Source organism: Artemia franciscana, chromosome 4, assembly GCF_032884065.1.
Source record: "Artemia franciscana chromosome 4, ASM3288406v1, whole genome shotgun sequence".
In the NCBI taxonomy this organism is placed as follows: Eukaryota; Metazoa; Arthropoda; class Branchiopoda; order Anostraca; family Artemiidae; genus Artemia; species Artemia franciscana.
The window spans coordinates 26,967,041-26,987,438 of NC_088866.1; the positions used below are offsets into that span (position 1 = coordinate 26,967,041).

The 20,398-nt window shown below is 38.0% G+C and overlaps 1 protein-coding gene across 1 annotated transcript in view; it reads right to left on the bottom strand.

Moving 5' to 3' along the window:
* The window catches only part of LOC136026230 (spermidine synthase-like), a 44,472-nt gene that overhangs the window by 18,110 nt on the left and 5,964 nt on the right, over positions 1 to 20,398 (bottom strand). Inside the window, exon 2 of the mRNA XM_065702570.1 lies at positions 1,877 to 1,997. Within this exon, the coding sequence (XP_065558642.1) occupies positions 1,877 to 1,997 (121 nt within the window). The remainder of the gene's footprint in view (positions 1 to 1,876; positions 1,998 to 20,398) is intronic.

Here is a 20,398-nt window from a genome sequence, read left to right on the forward strand (position 1 = left end):
TAACTTCCCCAGGTGTAATATGTGAAAGACGACAACAAATGTTAGCTGAAACGCGTCAGGATACCTAAGCAAACAGCAACAATCCCGTGTATTCCAATGCAAACATAGCTTGTTTACAGATCACTGAAGGCGTCATACTTTACACACTTTGTTCTCGGCCTTAAATTTAATTAAATAAAAAAAAACAAGTTTTTTTTTAACTGAAAGTAAAAAGGGACATTAAAACTTAAAACGACCAGAAATCACTTCGCATATGAAAGGGGCTGCTCCCTCATCAACGCCCCGCTCTTTACGCTAAAGTTTGACTCTTTCTCTCAAATCTATTTTTTAAAACAGTAAAAAACTTTAGCGCAAAGAGCGGGGCGTTGATGAGGGAGCAGCCCCTTTCATATACGTAGTAATGTCTGTTCGTTTTAAATTTTAATGTCGCTCCTTACTTTCAGTTAAAAAAAACTTGTATTTTTTATTTAATTTCTGAACGCTTTTGAATTAATGCATATTTTGATTTTGGCTCTCTGCAGATGAATAATTAAAACGAAAATTGCATATTTATTTTATTGGCTAAATGGCTTTTTCATAGATTTGATCGAATTATTTTGAGAAAAAAGGAGCAGGGGAGGAGGCCTAGTTGCCCTCCAATTTTTTGGTTATTTAAAAAGGCAACTAGAACTTTTAATTTTTTACGAACGTTTTCATTAGTAAAAGATATACGTAACTTACAAATTAGCTTACATAATGAACTTCTGTATTCGCATGCTGTTATTACGTATATGAGGGGTTTCACCCCCTCGTCCGTCCCTTCTCTTTACACTAGAGTTTAAATTTTGTCCCAATTCCTTAAGAATGACCCCTGAATCACAAAGGCCGTAGAATAAATAGTTGAAATTACTAAAAATACTTTAGCGTAAAGAGCGAGGTATTAGGAGGAGGTGAACCCCTCATATGCGTAACATTTTCAGTTCGTTTGAACTTTCAATGCTGCTCCTTACTTTTAGTTAAAAAAAAACTTTTTCACATTTATTTATTCATTGTTTTTTTTTTAATAATGCTAGAAAATCTTGCGCTCCCTTCATGGAAATTCTCTTCCCCCATGATAAATTCTCAATGGAAAGCTCCCCAAACATATCCCCCTCTTCTCAATCCCTACCCCAACCAAAAAATCCCCCTGAAGACGCCTGTACGCTTCCCAATAACCATTACTATATTTAAGCACTGGTGAAAGTTTGTAACTTGCAGCCCCTCCCACGGGGACTGTGGGGGAGTAAGTCGTCCCCAAAGACATAGTTATAAGGTTTTTCGACTATGCTGAATAAAATGCCTATCTCAGAATTTTGATCTGGTGACTTTGGGAAAATAATTAGCGTGGGAGGGGGGCTAGGTGCCCTCCAATTTTTTTGGTCACTTAAAAAGGGCACTAGAACTTTGCATTTCCGTTAGAATAAACCCTCTCGCAACATTCTAGGGCCACTGGGTCGTTACGATCAACCCTGAAAAAAAAACGCATCTGTGATCAGCCTTCTGGCAAAAAATACAAAATTCCACATTTTTGTAGATAGGAGCTTGGAACTTCAGGCTCGTAACTTTTTATGGGTAAGACTAAACTTGATGAAACTTATATATTTAAAATCAGCATTAAAATACGATTTTTTGATGTAGCTATTGGTATCAAAATTCCGTTTTTTAGAGTTTTGGTTACTATTGAGCCGGGTCGCTCCTTACTACAGTTCGTTACCACGAACTGTTTGTTACGTTCTTTTCATTTTTGAAATGATTGAATTGTTTGTTTCCATATGACATCGCTCGCCCTGTATGCCACTTACCCATTAAAAGTCTCCATTAGTAAAAAAAAAACTAACAAAGCTTAAAAACAAAATACCTTTTTTGGTTTAGGATGGCAATTTAATGGTAAGAATGATATCATTTCCTGATATGAAAACTCATCTTTCTCTGTGCATTGTATCACACCATCTAGGACTAAAACTCTACCAAATGCTTGCCTGAAAAAAAAAAACACAATTTGTTTGATACATTTAACCAAAAATTTAAAAGAGTAATACAGATTAGAATCCAAGTAATATCCAGGGACTTCACCTTCAGAAACTTCTGAAGAAGCCAGAATGGAAATAATATCAGCTCTGACAACACTGTATTTTTAAAAATATGGAAGTAGAGCATAGTAAGCATCGTTTCTTATTTATACCCTTTTCAAAATCTACAGCCTCTTGAATGTGTCCTATATACAGAATCTGTATCTATCCATATTATGGTTTTTCCTCTAGTTGTTGCAATATCAGTCTTGAAAGTTGTGCTAAAGCACAAAATAGAAATAGAGCCTTAGCATGTATTTCATTATGCTGCATACAAATTTATAGTAAAATAAATGTAACCAAAAATACATCTCTGTTTTGTTTTTACGGGCTCGGAAAAACAATCAATCCTGACCCCTGGTCCTTTGTCATACTTTCAAAGATAGTAATAGATTCATTTCCTTAGGATTTACCGAACTAAAGTGCTTTCTAAAATAGCAAACAGTCTTCAGCTGGAACTTACCTCATCAATTGGCAACTGGTATTTTACCTAGCAAAATCCTAGATGAGAGGCTCTTGTGGGTGGCCTCATTTGCGCCAAACACTATAACATCAAAAATATAGTCTAGTAATTTTTAGTTCCCTGTTAGACACTGTTTCTAAAAATAGCATTTGCTACAGTGAAACTGTTGGGCCAGCCCTCTCCCCCTAGTAGGGTTAATAGAACCCCAGGCTACATGAAAACTTCACTGAGTATTTTTTTTCAGATTCTCATTGTTTCACTATGTGAGCAAATTGTTCTTGGGAAACAAGTCAAAAAATAATTCCATCCCATAGAATCAGCAAAGTTTTCCGTACAGTCTAGCGGCATATCTGGCCTCATTAAGGGGAGGGGGCTGTAGGCTACATAATTGCACATTTGGGAACAACATTAAATAACGATAATAGTACCACTCTGTTGCTACCAGATTGTTTGCCTAAGAAGAAACCATGTACAAGGGTGTTACCAAGTGGAGTCAGGACAATGAAATTTTGATCAAGGAATTCAAAGCCTGAACTAAACCATGAGAAAGTTTTAATGAGCATTTATCTCAGCTCCTGGTAAGATTCTGCTATATGAGCTCAGAAAACACTTTTTGAAGTGTTTTGGTGTTCTAGGGTATGCTCTGTGTGTTGCCAGTTCTTGATAACATTATGCTCTATGATCTTTTTTGAAGATTAATTAAAAAAAAAAACTTTTTCCAGAAATTAAGTTTTTCAAAAATAAGCAAAGAACTCTAATAAATCAACCATGAGGAAAAATAGAATTAAATAATCTATCAAGCGTAAAACTACCACAAATCAGCATCAATAAAAAAATGAAACCCAAAACAAGCAGAAATTACAATAAATAACCAAGAAAAACTCAAAACAAGCAGAAACCAACACGAGTAGGGCTCAAAATCCTTATGCCTTCCCAAGGCCAGAACATAATTTGCGAATTACATAATTTACAGCCCTTACCCTGAGGCCTAGGGGAAGAGGGGGGGGGGTCCCAAAACGAATAATTACTGACATTTTCAACAATGTTAAAAAAATGATTTCTCAAAAATTTGTTCGGATGTTTTTTTCTGTGGGAAATGACAGGCCTGGGGGGTTTGTTTCTCTCAAATCACTTTGACTCTTGAAAAGGACACTCTAACTGCCTATTTAAAATCAAATGAGACCCATCTGAATTTAATACGACCATCCATTCTATAAAAATCTTGTTTGTCCCCAGGGCATAACTTAAAGCCCTTACCCCAGGACTCGGGGGCTGTGTCAACCCAGGAGGCATTGTTCTATGTTTTTTGGACTATTTTAAACAAAACTGCGATCGCACAATTTCAATCAGATGCGTTTGGAGGGATAGTTGATATCCATCACTTTTTACTCTTAAAAGGAAACTAGAACTTCGAATTTCAACCAAATGAGCCACCTCTAAAGTTTATACAACCATCCCTTCCATAAAAATGTTAAATGCCCCAGGAGCACAGCTTACAACCCTCGCCCTCAGATTTTGGTGGTTTGGTCAACCCCAAAAGCCTTGTTATATGATCTTGAACTATTTTGAATAAAAAGACTGTATCAAAATATCTATTGGATGCATCTTGGGAAAACACAACATGGGTGTGTGGGGGGGGGCTGCACTCTGATCACTTTGACTCTTAAAAAGGGCACTAGAGTATCTGATTACCGGTCCAATGAGTCCCTTCCAAAGCATATACAACCACACTTTCTATTAGAACTTATAGGCCCCTAGGGCAGAACTTACAATCCTGGCCCTGAGACCTTAAGGGGGGAGGGTATCTTCTTCACAGACATAATTTTTGGACCCTTCAACTATGATAAACAAAATTGCTACCTCCAATTTTGACTGGAGGTGTTAAGGGAAATGATGAGCATGGAGGAGGGTGGCTGGTTGCTCTCAAATCACTTTAACTCTTAAAGAGGGCACTATAAATTCCAAGTTTAAACCAAATAAGCCCCATCGGAAGTTTGTACGACCGCTCATTCCATAAAAACCTTATATGCCCTCATGGCATTAATTACAACCCTATGCCCTGGGCACTGGGGGGTTGTGTAAACACTAGAGGCATTATTAAATTTTCTTTGGACTATTTTGAACAAAATCGCTTTCTCATAATTTCAATCGGATGTGTGTGGTGAAAAGAGGGGTAGTCGGGGAGGGGGGGACCTAAATGCCCTCAATAACTTTTGACTCTTACTAAGGAACTAGAACTTCAAATTTAAACCAATTGAGCCTCTTCTGAAGTTAAACATAAAAACCTTAAATGCCCCCGCAGCATAACTTACAACCCTTGCCCCCAGGCTCTGGTGCTTTGTATAAACCCCAAAAGCCTTCTTACATGATCTTTGGACTATTTCGAAGAAATTACTGTCTCAAAATTTCTATTAGATGTATTTTGGGAAACACGACGTGGGGGGGGGTGCAGCTGCACTCTAATCTCTTTAACTCTTAAAAAAGGAACTAGAATTTTTTATTACTAATCCAATGAGTCTCCTCCGAAGTATATACGACCACCTTTTCTATAAAAAAAAATATATACCCCAGGGTATAACTTACAACCCTTGTCCTAAGAGTTGCGGGAGCAATTGTGTCTTCCTCAAAGACATAATTTCCAGACCCTTCAACTACAATGAATAAATTTTCTATCTCTAAATTTTGATTGAATGCATTTGGGGAGATGATGAGCGTGAAGGGGGGGGGGGTTGCTCTCAAGTCACTTTCGACTCTTAAATAGGGCATTATAACTTCTAATTTTAAATCAAAAGAGCCCCATATGAAGTTTACACAACCACCCATTCCTACAAAACGTTATATGCCCCAAGGGCATGACTCACAACCGTATCCACTGGGCACTGCGGGGTTGTGTCAATCCTAGAGGAATTGTTATATGTTCTTTGGACTATTTTGAGCAAAACTGCTATCTCACAATTTCAATCAGATTTGTTTGGGGAAAAGAGAGGTAATGAGGGAGGGGCTAGCTGCCTTCCATCAATTTTGAGTCTTAAAGGGAACTAGAGCTTCCAACTTTCAACCAAATGAGCCACCTCTAAAGTTTATACAACCATTCCTTCCATAAAAACCTTAGATATCCCAGGGGCATAACTTACAACACTCATCCTCAAGTTCTGGTGGTTTGTATCATGGCATAAATTACAACCCTATCCCCAGGGCACTGGGGAGTTGCGTCAACCCTAGAGGCATTATTATATTTTCTTTGGACTATTTTGAACAAAATCGCTATCTCATAATTTCAATCAGATGAGTTTGGTGAAAATAGGGGTTGTCGGGGAGGGAGGGACCTAAATGCCCTCAATAACTTTTGACTCTTAAAAAGGAACTAGAACTTCCAATTTTAAACCGATTGAGCCCCTTCTAAAGTTAAACATAAAAGCCTTAAATGCCTTAAACCTTAAAAACCTAAAGTTTATACAACCATCCCTTCCATAAAAACCTTAGATGTCTCAGGGGTATAACTTACAACCCTCATCCTCAGGGTCTGGTGGTTTGTATCAACCCCAAAATCCTTGTTATATGATATCCGGAATATTTTAAATAAATGGTTATCCCAAAATTTCTATTCTATGGATTTTGGGGCAATACAATGTGCGTGTGTGCGTTGAGGGGGAAAGGGGGAACAGTTAGCTGCCCTCCAATCACTTTGACTCTTAAAAAGGGCACTAGAGCTTCTGATTATCAATCCAATAAACCCCTCCAAAGTTTATATGACCACGCTTTCTGTAAAAACCTTATATGCCACCAGGACACAACTTACAACCCTTGCCCTAAGGACTGTGAGGGGGGTAGTCATCCTCAAAGACATAATTTGCGCACCTTTCAGCTACGTTGAAAAAAATTACTATCTCAAAATTTTGATCTAAAGTATTTGGGAAATGTTGGGCTTGGAAGGGGGCATTTGCCCTCTGATCACCATAGACTATTAAAAAGGCCACTAGTACTCCCAGTTGAACGAGCCCTTTAACAGTTTTTTCAACAACGCTTTATATAAAAAAAAAACTTACATGCCCCAAGAGTATAATTTAGTTTCCTTTGCCTTGAGGGCTGTGAGTGGAGGGGGGGGTTCATCCTCAAAGACATAATTTCCAAACCTATGTTGACCGAAATGGCTATCTCAAAATTTTGATTGGAAGTGTTTGGGGAAATGGTGGGCGTGGGAGGAGGGTTAGTTGTCCTCCAATCACTTTTGACTATTAAAAAGGGCACTAGCCCTTCCGATTTCCAATCGAATGAGCCCTGGTCTAAAACAAAAAAAAACGTGTCAATAGTATTCTTTACTTAGACAGCACTATTGTACTGCCAATGAAAACACTTTAATAACTAAGAGTAGAACCATTGAATCCCAAAGCAACACTATTTACAAATATAATGGTTGCTACCATGGCAATTGCACCCTCCCCCCTTCCCAGATGATATCTATTACTAATATCTAGACGTTTCCTTACATTTTTATCCACATTTAATTAATATATTTATCCAACTGTTCTTTTTGTTTGACAATAATATGGTGCTGCAGAATGGGTTAAGAAATATATGACTTTTGAACAAAAAGAGATAACAGTTCAAGCAATGAAAACAATGGAAAAATATTAAATGTAGGACTATACGTGAATGTATTAAGTAGAGAGAAAGAGGTGCATTGTCACAGTAGCAACCACTATATCAGTTTGTGGTAATGAACTATAGTAAGGAGCAACCTGGCTCAATAGTAACCAAAGCTCTAAAAAACAGAATTTTGATACCAACAGTTACATCTAAAGAATCGCATTTTAATGCTGATTTTAAATATATAAGCTTCATCAAGTTTAGTCTCGCCCATCAAAAGTTATGAATCTGAGAAAATTTGCCTGATTTTAGAAAATAGGGGAAAACACCCCCTAAGTCATAGAATGTTAACGAAATTCTGAGAAAATCACACCATCAGACTCAGCGTATCAGAGAACCCTACAGTAGAAGTTTCAAGCTCCTATCTACAAATAAAATAAAATAAAAAAAAGTTTTTTTAAATGAAAGTAAGGAGCGACATTAAAACTTATAACGAAAAGAAATTACTCCGTATATGAAAGGGGCTTTTCCTCCTCAACACCCAGCTCTTTACGCTAAAGTTTGAATCTTCCTCTTAACTCTACTTCTTAAAACAGTAAACAAGAGCTAAGAGCTCATATGGCACTTGTGACGAGGCAAGAAGAGCTAAGAGCCAAGAAATCACATGGTATGAGCTCTAACAAAATTCTATGAATCAATAGATTGATTTAAAAGGAAAATAAGAGGCTTAATGCCGGTCAGGATATAAAATAAGAGCTCTGAGTCACGATGTCCTTCTAAATAGCCAAATTCATTAAGATCCGATCACCCACTCGTAAGTTATAAATACCAAACTTTTTCTAATTTTTCCTCTCCCTTTATCCCCCCAGATGGCCGAATCTGGGAAAACGACTTTATCAAGTCAATTTGAGCAGGTCCCTGACAAGCCTACCGATTTTCATCGTCCTAGCATGTCCGGAATCACCCCACTCACCAAATCACTGAACCCCTCCCCTCAACTCCCCCAAAGAGACCAAATCCAGTACGGTTCCGTCAATCACGTATGAAGGTTGCATTTGCTTATTCTATCCACCAAGCTTCATCCCGATTCGTCCACTCCAAGTGTTTTCCAAGATTTCCCCCTCAAACTCCCCCCAATGTCAAGATCTGATCGGGATTTGAAATAAGAGCTCTGACACATAAATACCTTCTAAATATCAAATTTCATTAAGATCCGATCACCTACTCTTAAGATAAAAATACCCCAATTTTCACGTTTTCCAAGAATTCTGGTTTCCCCCTCCAACTCCCCTCAATGTCACAGAATCTGGTCGGAATTTAAAATTATAGCTTTGAAGCACAAGATCCTTATAAATATCAAATTTCCTTAAGATCTGGTTACCCTCTCGTAAGTTACAAATACCTCAATTTTCAAAATTACCTCCCCCCCCAACTACACCAGAGAGAGCAGATCCGGTCCGGTTATGTCAGCCACGTATCTGAGACAGGTTTTAATTCTTCCCATCCAGTTTCATCCTGATCTCACCGCTTTAAGTATTTTCTAAGATTTCCGGTCCCCCCAACTGCCACCTCCCAATTATGCTGGATCCGGTTGAGATTTAAAATAAGAGATCTGAGTTACGAGGTCCTTCTAAATATGAAGTTTCATGAAGATCCGATCACTCCTTCGTAAGTTAAAAATAAGTCATTTTTTTCTAATTTTTCAGAATTTACCCCCCCCCCCCCGATAGAACGGATCTGTTCTAATTATGTAAATCACGTATCTAAGACTTCTGCTTATTTTTACCACCAAGTTTCATCCCGATCCCTCCAATCTAAGCGTTTTCTATGATGTTAGTTCCCCCACCCAACCCCCCCCCCCCCCCAATGGCACCAGATCCGGTCGGGATTTAAAATAAGAGCTTTGAGACACGATATCCTTCTAAAAATAAAATTTCATTGAGATCCGATCACCCTTTCGCAAGTTAAAAATACCTCATTTTTTCTAATTTTTCAGAATTAAACCCCTCCCCCCGATTACCCCAAAGAGAACGGATCCATTCCGGTTATGTCAATCATGTATCTAGGACTTGAGCTTATTTTCCCCACCAAGTTTCATCCTGATCCCTCCACTTCAAGTGTTTTCCAAGTTTCAGGTTCCCCTCCCAACTCCCCCCCCCAATGTCACCAGATCCGGTTTGGATTTAAAATAAGAGCCCTGAGAAACGATATTCTTCTAAATATCAAATTTCATTGAGATCCGATCACCCGTTCGTTAGTTAAAAATACCGCATTTTTTCTAATTTTTCAGAAATACCCCCCCCCCCCCCCTATCTACCCCAAAGAGAGCGGATCCGTTCCGGTTATGTCAATCATGTATCTAGGACTTGTGCTTATTTTTCCCACAAAATTTCATCCCGATCCCTCCACTCTAAGTGTTTTCCAAGATTTTAGGTTTCCTCCTCCCAACTCCCTCCCCCAATGTCACCAGATCCGGTCGGGATTTGAAATAACAGCTCTGAGACACGATATCCTTCCAAACATCAAATTTCATTAAGATCTGATCAACCGTTCGTAAGTTAAAAATACTTCAATTTTTCTATTTTCTCCGAACTAAAGGGCCCCCCACTCCCCCCCCCCAGATGGTCAAATCGGGAAAACGACTATTTCTAATTACGCCTGCCAAGTTTCATCGTCCTAGCTTACCTGGAAGTATCTAAAGTAGCAAAACTGGGACCGACAGACCGACAGAATTTGCGACTGCTATATGTCACTTGGTTAATACCAAATGCCATAAAAACTTTAGCGTAAAGAGAGGGGCGTTGAGAAGGAAAAGCCCCTTTCATATACGGAGTAATTTCTCTTCGTTTTAAGTTTAAATGTCGCTCCCTACTTTCATTTAAAAACAAGAGCTAAGAGCTCATATGGCACTTGTGACGAGGCGAGAAGAGCTATAAAGCCAAGAGATCATATGGTATGAGCTCTAACAAAATTCTATGAATCAATAGATTGATTTAAAAAGAAAAATAAGAGGCTTAATGCCGGTCAGGCTTTAAAATAAGAGCTCTGAGTCACGATGTCCTAATAAATATCAAAATTCATTAAGATCCGATCACCCACACGTAAGTTATAAATACATAGTTTTTTCTAATTTTTCCTCTCCCTTTAGCCCCCAAGATGGTCGGATCTGGGAAAACGACATTATCAAGTCAAATTGTGCAGCTCCCTGACACGCCTACCAATTTTCATCGTCCTAGCACGTCCAGAAGCACCAAACTCGCCAAATCACTGAACCCCTCCCCCTAACTCCTCCAAAGAGAGCGAATCCAGTACGATTCTGTCAATCACGTATCAAGGACATTTGTTTATTCTATCCACCAAGCTTCATCCCGATTCCTCCACTCCAAGTGTTTTTCCAAGATTTCCCATCCAACTTCCCCCAATGTCAAAAGATTTGGTCGGGATTTGAAATAGGAGCTCTGAGACATGGATTCCGTCTAAAAATCAAATTTCATTAAGATCCGATCATCTATTCAGAAGATAAGAATACCCCAACTTTCAAGTTTTCCAAGACTTCCGGTTTCCCTCTCCAACTCCCCCAATGTCACAGCATCTGGTCGGAATTTAAAATTAGAACTTTAAAGCACAAGATCCTTCTAAATATCAAATTTCATTAAGATCTGGTCATTCTTTCGTAAGTTACAAATACCTCAATTTTCAAAATTACCCCCCCCCCCCCAATTCCACCAAAGAGAGCAGATCCGGTCCGGATATCAGTCACGTATCTTAGACAGGTTTCTATTCTTCCCATCCATTTTCATCCTGATCTCACCGCTTTAAGTATTTTCTAAGATTTCCGATTCCCCCAACTGCCCCCCCCCAATTACACTTGATCCGGTTGAGATTTAAAATAGGAGATCTGAGTTGCGAGGATCTTCTAAATATGAAGTTTCATGAAGATCTGATCACTCCTTCGTAAGTTAAAAATACGTAATTTTTCTTATTTTTCAGAATTAGCCCCCCCCCCCAATAGAGCGCATCCGTTCCAATTATTTAAATCACGTATGTAAGACTTCTGCTTATTTTTCCCAACAAGTTTCATCCTGATCCCTCCAATCTAAGCGTTTTCCATGATTTTAGGTTCCCCCACCCCAAACTTCCCCCAATGTCACCAGATCCAGTCAGGATTTAAAATAAGAGATTTGTGACACGATATCTTTCTAAGTATCGAATTTCATTGAGATCCGATCACCCGTTCGTAAGTTAAAAATACCTCATTTTTTCTAATTTTTCAGAATTAACCCCTCCCCCAACTACCCCAAAGAGAGTGGATCCGTTCCGGTTATGTCAATCATGTATCTAGGACTTGTGCTTATCTTTCCCACCAAGTTTCATCCCGATCCCTCCACTCTAAGTGTTTTCCAAGTTTTAGGTTTCCCCCTCCCAACTCCCCCCCCATTGTCACCAGATCCGGTCGGGATTTAAAATAAGAGCTCTGAGACACAATATCCTTCTAAATATCAAATTTCATTGAGATCCGATCACCCGTTCGTAAGTTAAAAATATCTCATTTTTTCTAATTTTTCAGAAATAACCCCACCCAACTACCCCAAAGAAAGCGGATCCGTTCCGTTTATGTCAATCATGTATCTAGGACTTGTGTTTATTATTCCGACCAAGTTTCATCCCGATCCCTCCACTCTAAGCGTTTTCCAAGGTTTAGGTTTCCCCCTCCCAAATCCCCCAATGTCACCAGATCCAGTCGGGATTTAAAATAAAAGCTCTGAGACACAACACCATTCCAAACATCAAATTTCATTAAGATCCCATCACCCGCTCATAAGTTAATAATACTTCATTTTTCTATTTTTTCCGAATTAACCGGCCCCCCACTCCCCCCAGATGGTCAAATCAGGTTAACGATCGGGGTTTCCCCCCTCCAATTCCCCCTAATGTCATCAGATCCGGTCGGGATTTAAAATAAGAGCTCTGAGACACAATATCATTCCAAATATCAAATTTCATTAAGATCCAATCACCCACTCATAAGTTAAAAATACTTCATTTTTTCTATTTTTGCGAATTAACCGGCCCCCTACTCCCCCCCAGATGGTCAAATCGGGAAAACGACTATTTCTAATTTAATCTGGTCCGGTCCCTGATATGCTTGCCAAATATCATCGTCCTAGCTTACCTGGAAGTGCCTAAAGTAGCAAAACCAGGACTGACAGACAGACCGACAGAATTTGCGATTGCTATATGTCATTTGGTTAATACCAAGTGCCATAGAAACTTGTTTTTTTTATTTAATTTCTGGACGTTTTTTAATTAATGCATGTTTTGATCTTGGCTCTCCGCACATAAATAATTAAAACAAAATTTGCATATTAATTTTTTTGGCTAAATGGCTTTCTCATAGTTTTAATAGTAAGATTTTGAGAAAAAAGGAGAGAGGGAGGAAGCCTAGTTGCCCTCCAATTTTTTGATTACTTAAAAAGGCAACTAGAACTTTTAATTTTTTACGAACATTTTTATTAGTAAAAAATAAACGTAATTTACGAATTAACTTACGTAACGAACTTCTATATTCGTATGTTTTTATTCCGTATATGAGGGAGTTCATCCCTCGTCGATACCTCGCTCTTTACACTAAAGCTTAAATTCTGTCCCAATTCCTTAAGAATGACCTTAGAATCAGAAAGGCCGTAGAATAAATAGTTAAACCAAAAAAATCCCCCTGAAAACGTCCGTACACCTCCCAGTAACCATTACTACATGTAAACACAGGTCAAAGTTTGTAACTTGCAACCCCTCCCAAGGGGACTTCGGGGGAGTAAGTCGTCCCCAAAGACATAGTTATTAGGTTTTTCGACTAATGTGAATAAAATGGCCATCTCAGAATTTTGATCCGGTGACTTTGGGGAAAAAATGAGCGTGGGAAGGGGCCTAGGTGCTCTCCAATTTTTTGGTCACTTAAAAAGGGCACTAGAACTTTTAATTTCCGATAGAATGAGCCCTCTCGTGACATTCTAGGACCACTGAGTCGATACGATCACCCCTGGGAAAAAAAACAACAAAACAAATAAACAAGCATCCGTGATTTGTCTTCAGGTAAAAAATGCGAAATTCCACATTTTTGAAGAAAGGAGCTTGGAACTTCTACAATAAGGTTCTCTGATACGCTGAATCTGATGGTGTAATTTTCGTTAAGATTGTATGACATTTAGGGGGTATTTTCTCCTATTTTCTAAAATGAGGCAAATTTTCTCAGGCTCGTAACTTTTGATAGGTAAGACTAATCTTGATGAAAGTTACATATTTAAAATCAGCATTAAAATTCGATTTTTTGGATATAACTATTGGTATCAAAATTCCATTTTTTAGAGTTTCGGTTACTATTGAGCCGGGTCGCTCCTTACTATAGTTCGTTACCACGAACTATTTGATGCGTGGAATTTTGTATTTTTTGCCAGAAGACAGATCACGGATGCATGTTTATTTGTTTATTTGTAGTTTTTTTTCAGGGGTGATCATAGTGATCCAGTGGTCCTAGAATGTCACGAGAGGGCTCATTCTAACGGAAATTAAAAGTTCTAGTGCCCTTTTTAAGTGACCAAAAAATGAAGGGCAGCTAGACCCCCCCACGCTCATTTTTTCTCGAAGTAATTGGATCAAAATTCTGAGATAGCCATTTTTTCAGCATAGTCAAAAAACCTAATAACTGTGCCTTTGAGGACAACTTACTCCCCCACAGTCCCCATGGGAGTGGCTGCAAGTTATAAACTTTGACCAATGTTTACGTGTAGTAATGGTTACTGAGAAGTGAAGAGACGTTTTCAGGGGGATTTTTTTGGGTTTGGGGGTTGAGGTGGGGAGGTTATGTGGGAAGATCTTTCCATGGAGGAGTTTGTCATGGGGGAAGAGAATTTCCATGAAAGGGGTGCAGAATTTTCTAGCATTATTTAAAAAAAAAAACAATGAAAAAATAAAGATGAAAAAAAATTTCAACTGAAAGTAAAGAGCAGCATTAAAAATTAAAACGAGCAGAAATTATTACGCATATGAGGGGTTCACCTCCTCCTAATACATTGCTCTTTACACTAAAGTGTTTTTAGTAATTTCAACAATTTATTCTATAGCCTTTGCAATTCAAGGGTCATTCTTAAGGAATTGGGACAAAAGTTAAGCTTTAGTGTAAAGAGCGGCGTATTGACGAGAGGGCGAATCCCCTAATATATGTAATAAAAATATACGAGTATAGAATTTCGTTACGTAAGTTAATTCATAATTTACGTATATTTTTTACTAATGAAAATGTTCATACAAAATTAAAAGTCCTGGTTGCCTTTTTAAGTTACCAAAGAATTAGAGGGCAACTAGGCCTCCTCCCCCGCCCCATTTTTTCTCAAAATCTTCTGATCATAACTATGAGAAAGTTATTTAGCCAAACAAAATTAACATGCAAATTTCGTTTTAATTATTAATGTGCGGAGAGCCAAAACCAAAACATACTTTAATTCAAAAACGTTCAGTAATTAAATAAATAAAAGTTTTTTTAACTGAAAGTAAGGAGCAGCATTAAGACTTAAAAGGAACAGTAATTACTCTGTATATGAGAGGGGATGTTCCCTCCTCAATGCCCCGCTCTTTACGCTAAAGCTTTTTACTGTTTTAAAAAGTAGGGTTGAGAGAAAGAGTCAAACTTTAGCATAAAGAGCAGGGCATTGAGGAGGGAACAGTCCCTTTCATATATGGAGTAATTTCTGTTCGTTTAAAGTTTTAATGTCACTCCTTACTTTCAGTTAAATAAAACTTGTTTTTTTATTTAATTTGGATATAGCATTGACTGGAGAATTGAATGCACTAGGATCCTTCCTTTGTTACCACAGTTTTTATATCAGAAGAGCATATAGGATAGACTGTAACACATTTTGAGGCTTAGAAAATTACACAGAAGAGAGGTCTTAGGCCTACATATTGAAACTTTGAAAAAAATTTAGGATGATCACTTTAGTGGTTGACCAATTCTATATAGAAAGATGCTAACTAATAGATGAACCTTACAATTCCTCATATTATATTTTTTTTCAAATATCATGGTTGTGTTTCTGTACAATGTATCTCCCTGGATGGTCCCAGTATAGCTCTAGGATGTTTGAAAATTAAAAGAGAACTTTTAAACAATGAAATTGTTACTTTTGTTTTATTAATACAATTGTGGTTACTTTTGTGATAATGTACCCTACTCTCTCCCAAAGGTTCCAAATAAAGCCTTAAATATATTTCTCCATTAATTGAATGTCATCCAAAATAGCCAAGGAGTAAGCCTTATTACAAGCTGACCAAGACAAACTCTCAGATTGGGCAAAACTTTGGAGTTTAGAATTCAACATTAAAAAATGCACGACAATTCATTTTGGCAGAAAGAGTGTGAGGGGCCAGTATCACATCTGCAGAATAAATGGTGTTGGGCAGATGATTGATTCCTCCCATGCTGAAAGAGACCTTGGTATATTCGTGGATGAAGAATTGAAGTTTGACCAACATGCTCTCAGTCAGTTGCCCCCAAAGTGCTCCAGACCCCAGGAATAGTAAAAAGAACATTCTGCAGTAGGTCACCAAAGCTGATATCAAAGCTATATAAACGAATTGTTCAACCAAAACTGGAATTAGGTATGTGTGTGGGAATGCCATTAAATAAAGGCGACAAGAAAAATCTAGAGTGTCCAAAGGCAAGCAACTAAATCAATAGAGGGGTGTAAAAGCCTAGACAACCAATCCCACCTAGAGAAGTTACAGATTCAACCCTCTCTTATTGAAAGAAGCATTAGGATGTCAGCACAGCATACAAAATGCTGCACACTCAGTCCTTGCAACAAAATATGCTTGGACCTGTCCAGCCAACAAGAACTAGTGGACACGCTACGAAGCTGTACAGCAAACAAGCTAAAACCAGACTACAGAACAAGTTCTTCCCAAATACGGTTGTGGAGCTCTGGAATGAAGCAGTGTTGGACCCTAGTGTGTCCTTCAAGGCAGCTGTGGACAAAGACTGGTCATTCAAGCAATGGCTTGGAGAATGGGATGCAGCAAACACGTTGGCTCAACATCTTCACAAACCAGCAACTACAGGATAGTACCTTATTGTATGGACATTGCAATTTAAGGTGATTTCAAGTATATTGAATGGATTTTCTATGATCTGGACTTGGCACAAACTAGTGTCATCTGGGATTATTATTTGAAATGATTTTAAAAAATGGATAACAACAGAAGGAAACATGACAATCTGATTAACAGAGAGACGCTGCATATTATGATGTAAGAATATAATTTTTTTTCTCACAATGTTTAGGTAGGACAACTATTCCAGATTAGGGGCTCCTCAGAAAGAAACTTCTTAATAAAATAAAAGCAGTGCCATTAGATTCCTTATTTATGCTCTTATGAAAAATTTCATATTTGAGTTTCTGATAATACATCCCTGTTCCCCAGATGGTCTTGTACATAGACCTAATAAAATATTTCTAATAATAATGGAGGGAAACATGATAGACTGATTAATAGAAATTTCCTCCATATTATAAAGCAAGAATCTCACTACTTTAGTGTTTTTGTTTAGTTTTATATGGAGGGAGGGGGGATGTATTGCACTGTCAGAAATACAATTATGATATTCAGAAAGAGCATTAAATAAGGAATCTAATGGTTCTAATTTCATTTTATTAACATGTTTCTCCTGAGGAGCAGCTAACTTTGTAATGGTACCATCTTTTATATATTCTTATCAGGGGCACCATACACAAAGTGGGATACCCTCCCCCCTCTTCCAATGTTTTCAGTCAGTCAGTAAAAAAATGTAGTTGGTAAAATAGAAATAATTGCTATTTTATTTACTTTTTTTATTAGGTAAATTGGCTGATATAAATAAGAGATATAAATATTATGAAATATAATCAGTTTCAGTCTATAAAAAAAGGAAAAAAGGTGATTTTTGGTCAAATCGCATTAGGACTTTTGTTGATCTTTTTAAAATTCTACTGATGAGGTAGCAACTGCATATCAAAAATTAGAGCCCATAAAAAAAAAATACTGAATGCCCAAAATTAAGGTAAAATACTTTTTACATACAAATTTAAACAGGTTAAATAAATTTGGTCACGTGTGCTCTTTTAAACCCTAGAAATAAGAAAAAGGCAGAGATAGTAGGTAATGCCTCTATAATTACCATACTCACTCTTATCACCTTCTTATGGAGGGGTTTAATTAGAGTTTTCCTAAAACTACTAGGTTGCCCCCCTTTTCAAAAATCATATTTATAATTTTCAGTAACTTATCTCTAACCTCACAGCCCCTATATTCAAGAAACTCATTTGCCACACTATCAGCACTGGGACCTTTTTTTTTTTTATCCTTTTAGACTGTTGCTGATTCTTCATTTTAAATAAATCTTCCTTCAAAACCAAAGTTTCACAAAATGTTTCAATTTTATAGCACTTGGTATTAACCAAGTGACATATAGCAATTGCAAATTCTGTTGGTCTGTCTGTCCTGGTTTTGCTAGTTTAGGCACTTCTAGATAAGCTAGGACGATGAAATTTGCCAGGCGTATCGGGGACCAGATCAGATTAAATTAGAAATAGTCGTTTCTTCGATTCGATCACCTGAGGGGAAGTGGAGGGATGGTTAATTCAGAAAAATGAGGTATTTTTAACTTACCAATGGGTGATCAGATATTAATTAAATTTGTTATTTAGAGGGATATCGTGTCTCAGAACTCTTATTTTAAATCCTGACCGGATCCAGTGACATTGTGGGGAGTTGGAGGGGGAAACCTAAAATCTTGGAAAACACTTAGAGTGGAGGGATTGGGATGAAATGTGGTGGAAAAACTAAGCACAACTCCTAGATATGTGATTGAAATAACCGGAACGGATCTGCTCTCTTTGGGAGAGTTGGGGGGAGGGTGAATTCTGAAAAATTAGAAAAAATGAGGCATTTGTAACTTACAAAGGAGTGATCAGATCTTGATGAAATTTCATATTTAGAAAGACCTTGTAACTCAGATCTTTTATTTTAATTCTCGACCGAATCTAGTGTCATTGGGAGGAGTTGGGGGGCGGAAATCTTGGAAGACACTTAGAGTGGAGAGGTCAGGATGAAACTTGGTGGGAAGAATAGGCACAAGTCCAAGAAACATGACAGACACAACCGGACCAGATCCGCTCTTTTTGGGGGAATTGGGGGGGAGGGACTTTGTAACTCAGATCTCCTATTTAGAATCCCGACCAGAAGGGGGGGGGGTGTTGTATTGAGAAAAATTAGAAAGTATGAGGCATTTGTAACTTACAAGCGGGTGATCAGATCTTAATGAAATTTGATATTTAGAAGGATCATGTGCATCAGAGCTCTTATTTTAAATCACGAGCAGATCAGGTGACGTTGGGGGGAGTTGGAGGGGGAAACTGGAAATCTTGGAAAACATGAAAATCGAGGTTTCTTTATCTTATGAATGGGTGATCAGATCTTAATGAAACTTGATATATAGAAAGATCTTATGTCTCAGATGCTCCATTTTCATTTCGAATCGGATCCAGGGACATAGGGGGTTGGAGGGGGAAACAGAAATCTTGGAAACCGGAGATCTTGGAAAACACTTGGAGCAGAGAGATTGGGATGAAACTTGATGGGAAGAATAAGCACAAGTTCTAGGTACGTGATTGACATAATCGGAACGGATCTGCTCTCTTTGGGGAGTTGGGGGGGGGGTGTTAATTCAGAAAAATTGAGGTATTTTTAACTTAAAAACAGGTGACCAGATTTTAATGAAATTTAAAATTTAGAAGGAATTCATGTCTCAGAGCTCTTACTTTAAATCCCAACCAGATTTGGTGACATTGGCAGAGTTGGAGGCCAGAAATCTTGGAAAATGCTTAGAGTGAAGATATCAGGATGAAACTTGGTGGGTAGAATAAGCAAATATTGTAGATACGTGATTGATGTAACCGGACTGGATCCAATCTCTTTGGAGGAGTTAAAAGGGGGGGGGTCCAGTGCTTCGGCAAGTTTGGTGCTTCTGGATGTGCTAGGACAATGAAAATTGGTAGGCATGTCAGGGACCTGCACAAATTGACTTGATAAAGTTGTTTTCCCTGATTTGACCATCTATGGTGGGTTGAAAGGAGAGGAAAAATTAGGTAAAATGAGGTGTTTTTAACTTATGAGTGGGTGATTGGATCTTAATGAATTTTGATATTTAGAAAGACCTTGTGTCTCAGAGCTCTTATTTTAAATCCTGATTGGCATTAAGCCCCTTGTTTCCCTTTTAAATCAATATATTGATTTTTAGAATTTTGCTAGAGCCCATGCCATATCAGCTCTTGGCTCTTCTGATCTTGTCACAAGTGCCATATGAGCTCCTAGCTCTTGTTTTTTCCTGTAACTCTATTATTGTTAAGAAGCTGATTAACCAGAAATCTAGAGCTTAGAGATAGTATATGAAGAAGAGGAACCAGGAGACCCAGTCAATCTACAAAGCAGCACAGAATCGTGTAACAGATTCTGCCAAAAAACTGAAATCTGCTTACAAGGAAAAATTAGCTTCTGACATCAAGTCAAATCCAAAATCTTTCTGGAGACATGTCTCTACTAAAAACCCAAATCATCACACTATTCCTGACCTTGTTGTCCAAGGTGTACTACACTCATCTGCAATAGATAAGGCTGACCTTCTAAATGCTCAATTTGCTTATGCCTTTACCCAAAACTCAGGTACCTCCTCACCAGATCCTCCATCATATGAAGTGCTTTTCCCATGCCTAATCTGTCAGTAAGTGAAGTAATGGTTTTCAATAGCCTTGGGAAGCTTGATGAAAATAAGTCAAAGGGACCAGACGGTATTCATCCATGTCTTCTTAAAGAGTGTCGAAAAGCTCTCAGTTACCCCCTGTGCATGCTGCTCTGGTTATCTCTTCAAAATGATTGAACATCTTGAAATTAATAACATTCTCTCTACATCACAACATGGATTCAGATCTGGTAGATCTGTTGACACTAAACTCATTGCTTGACATTGTTGATAAGGATCTTCCTGTTGTCATGATTCTTCTTGATCTGTCCAACGCATTTGATAAGGTTTGTCATGAATTCCTCATAATCAGATTGAAGGCTGCAGGTGTCAATGAAGATGTTGTACAGGTGATTATGGGCTTTCTCTCTCACAGATCACAGACTGTCAGTTTTTTATTCACAAGGAACTCCTCATTTTTCTTCTCCCACAACT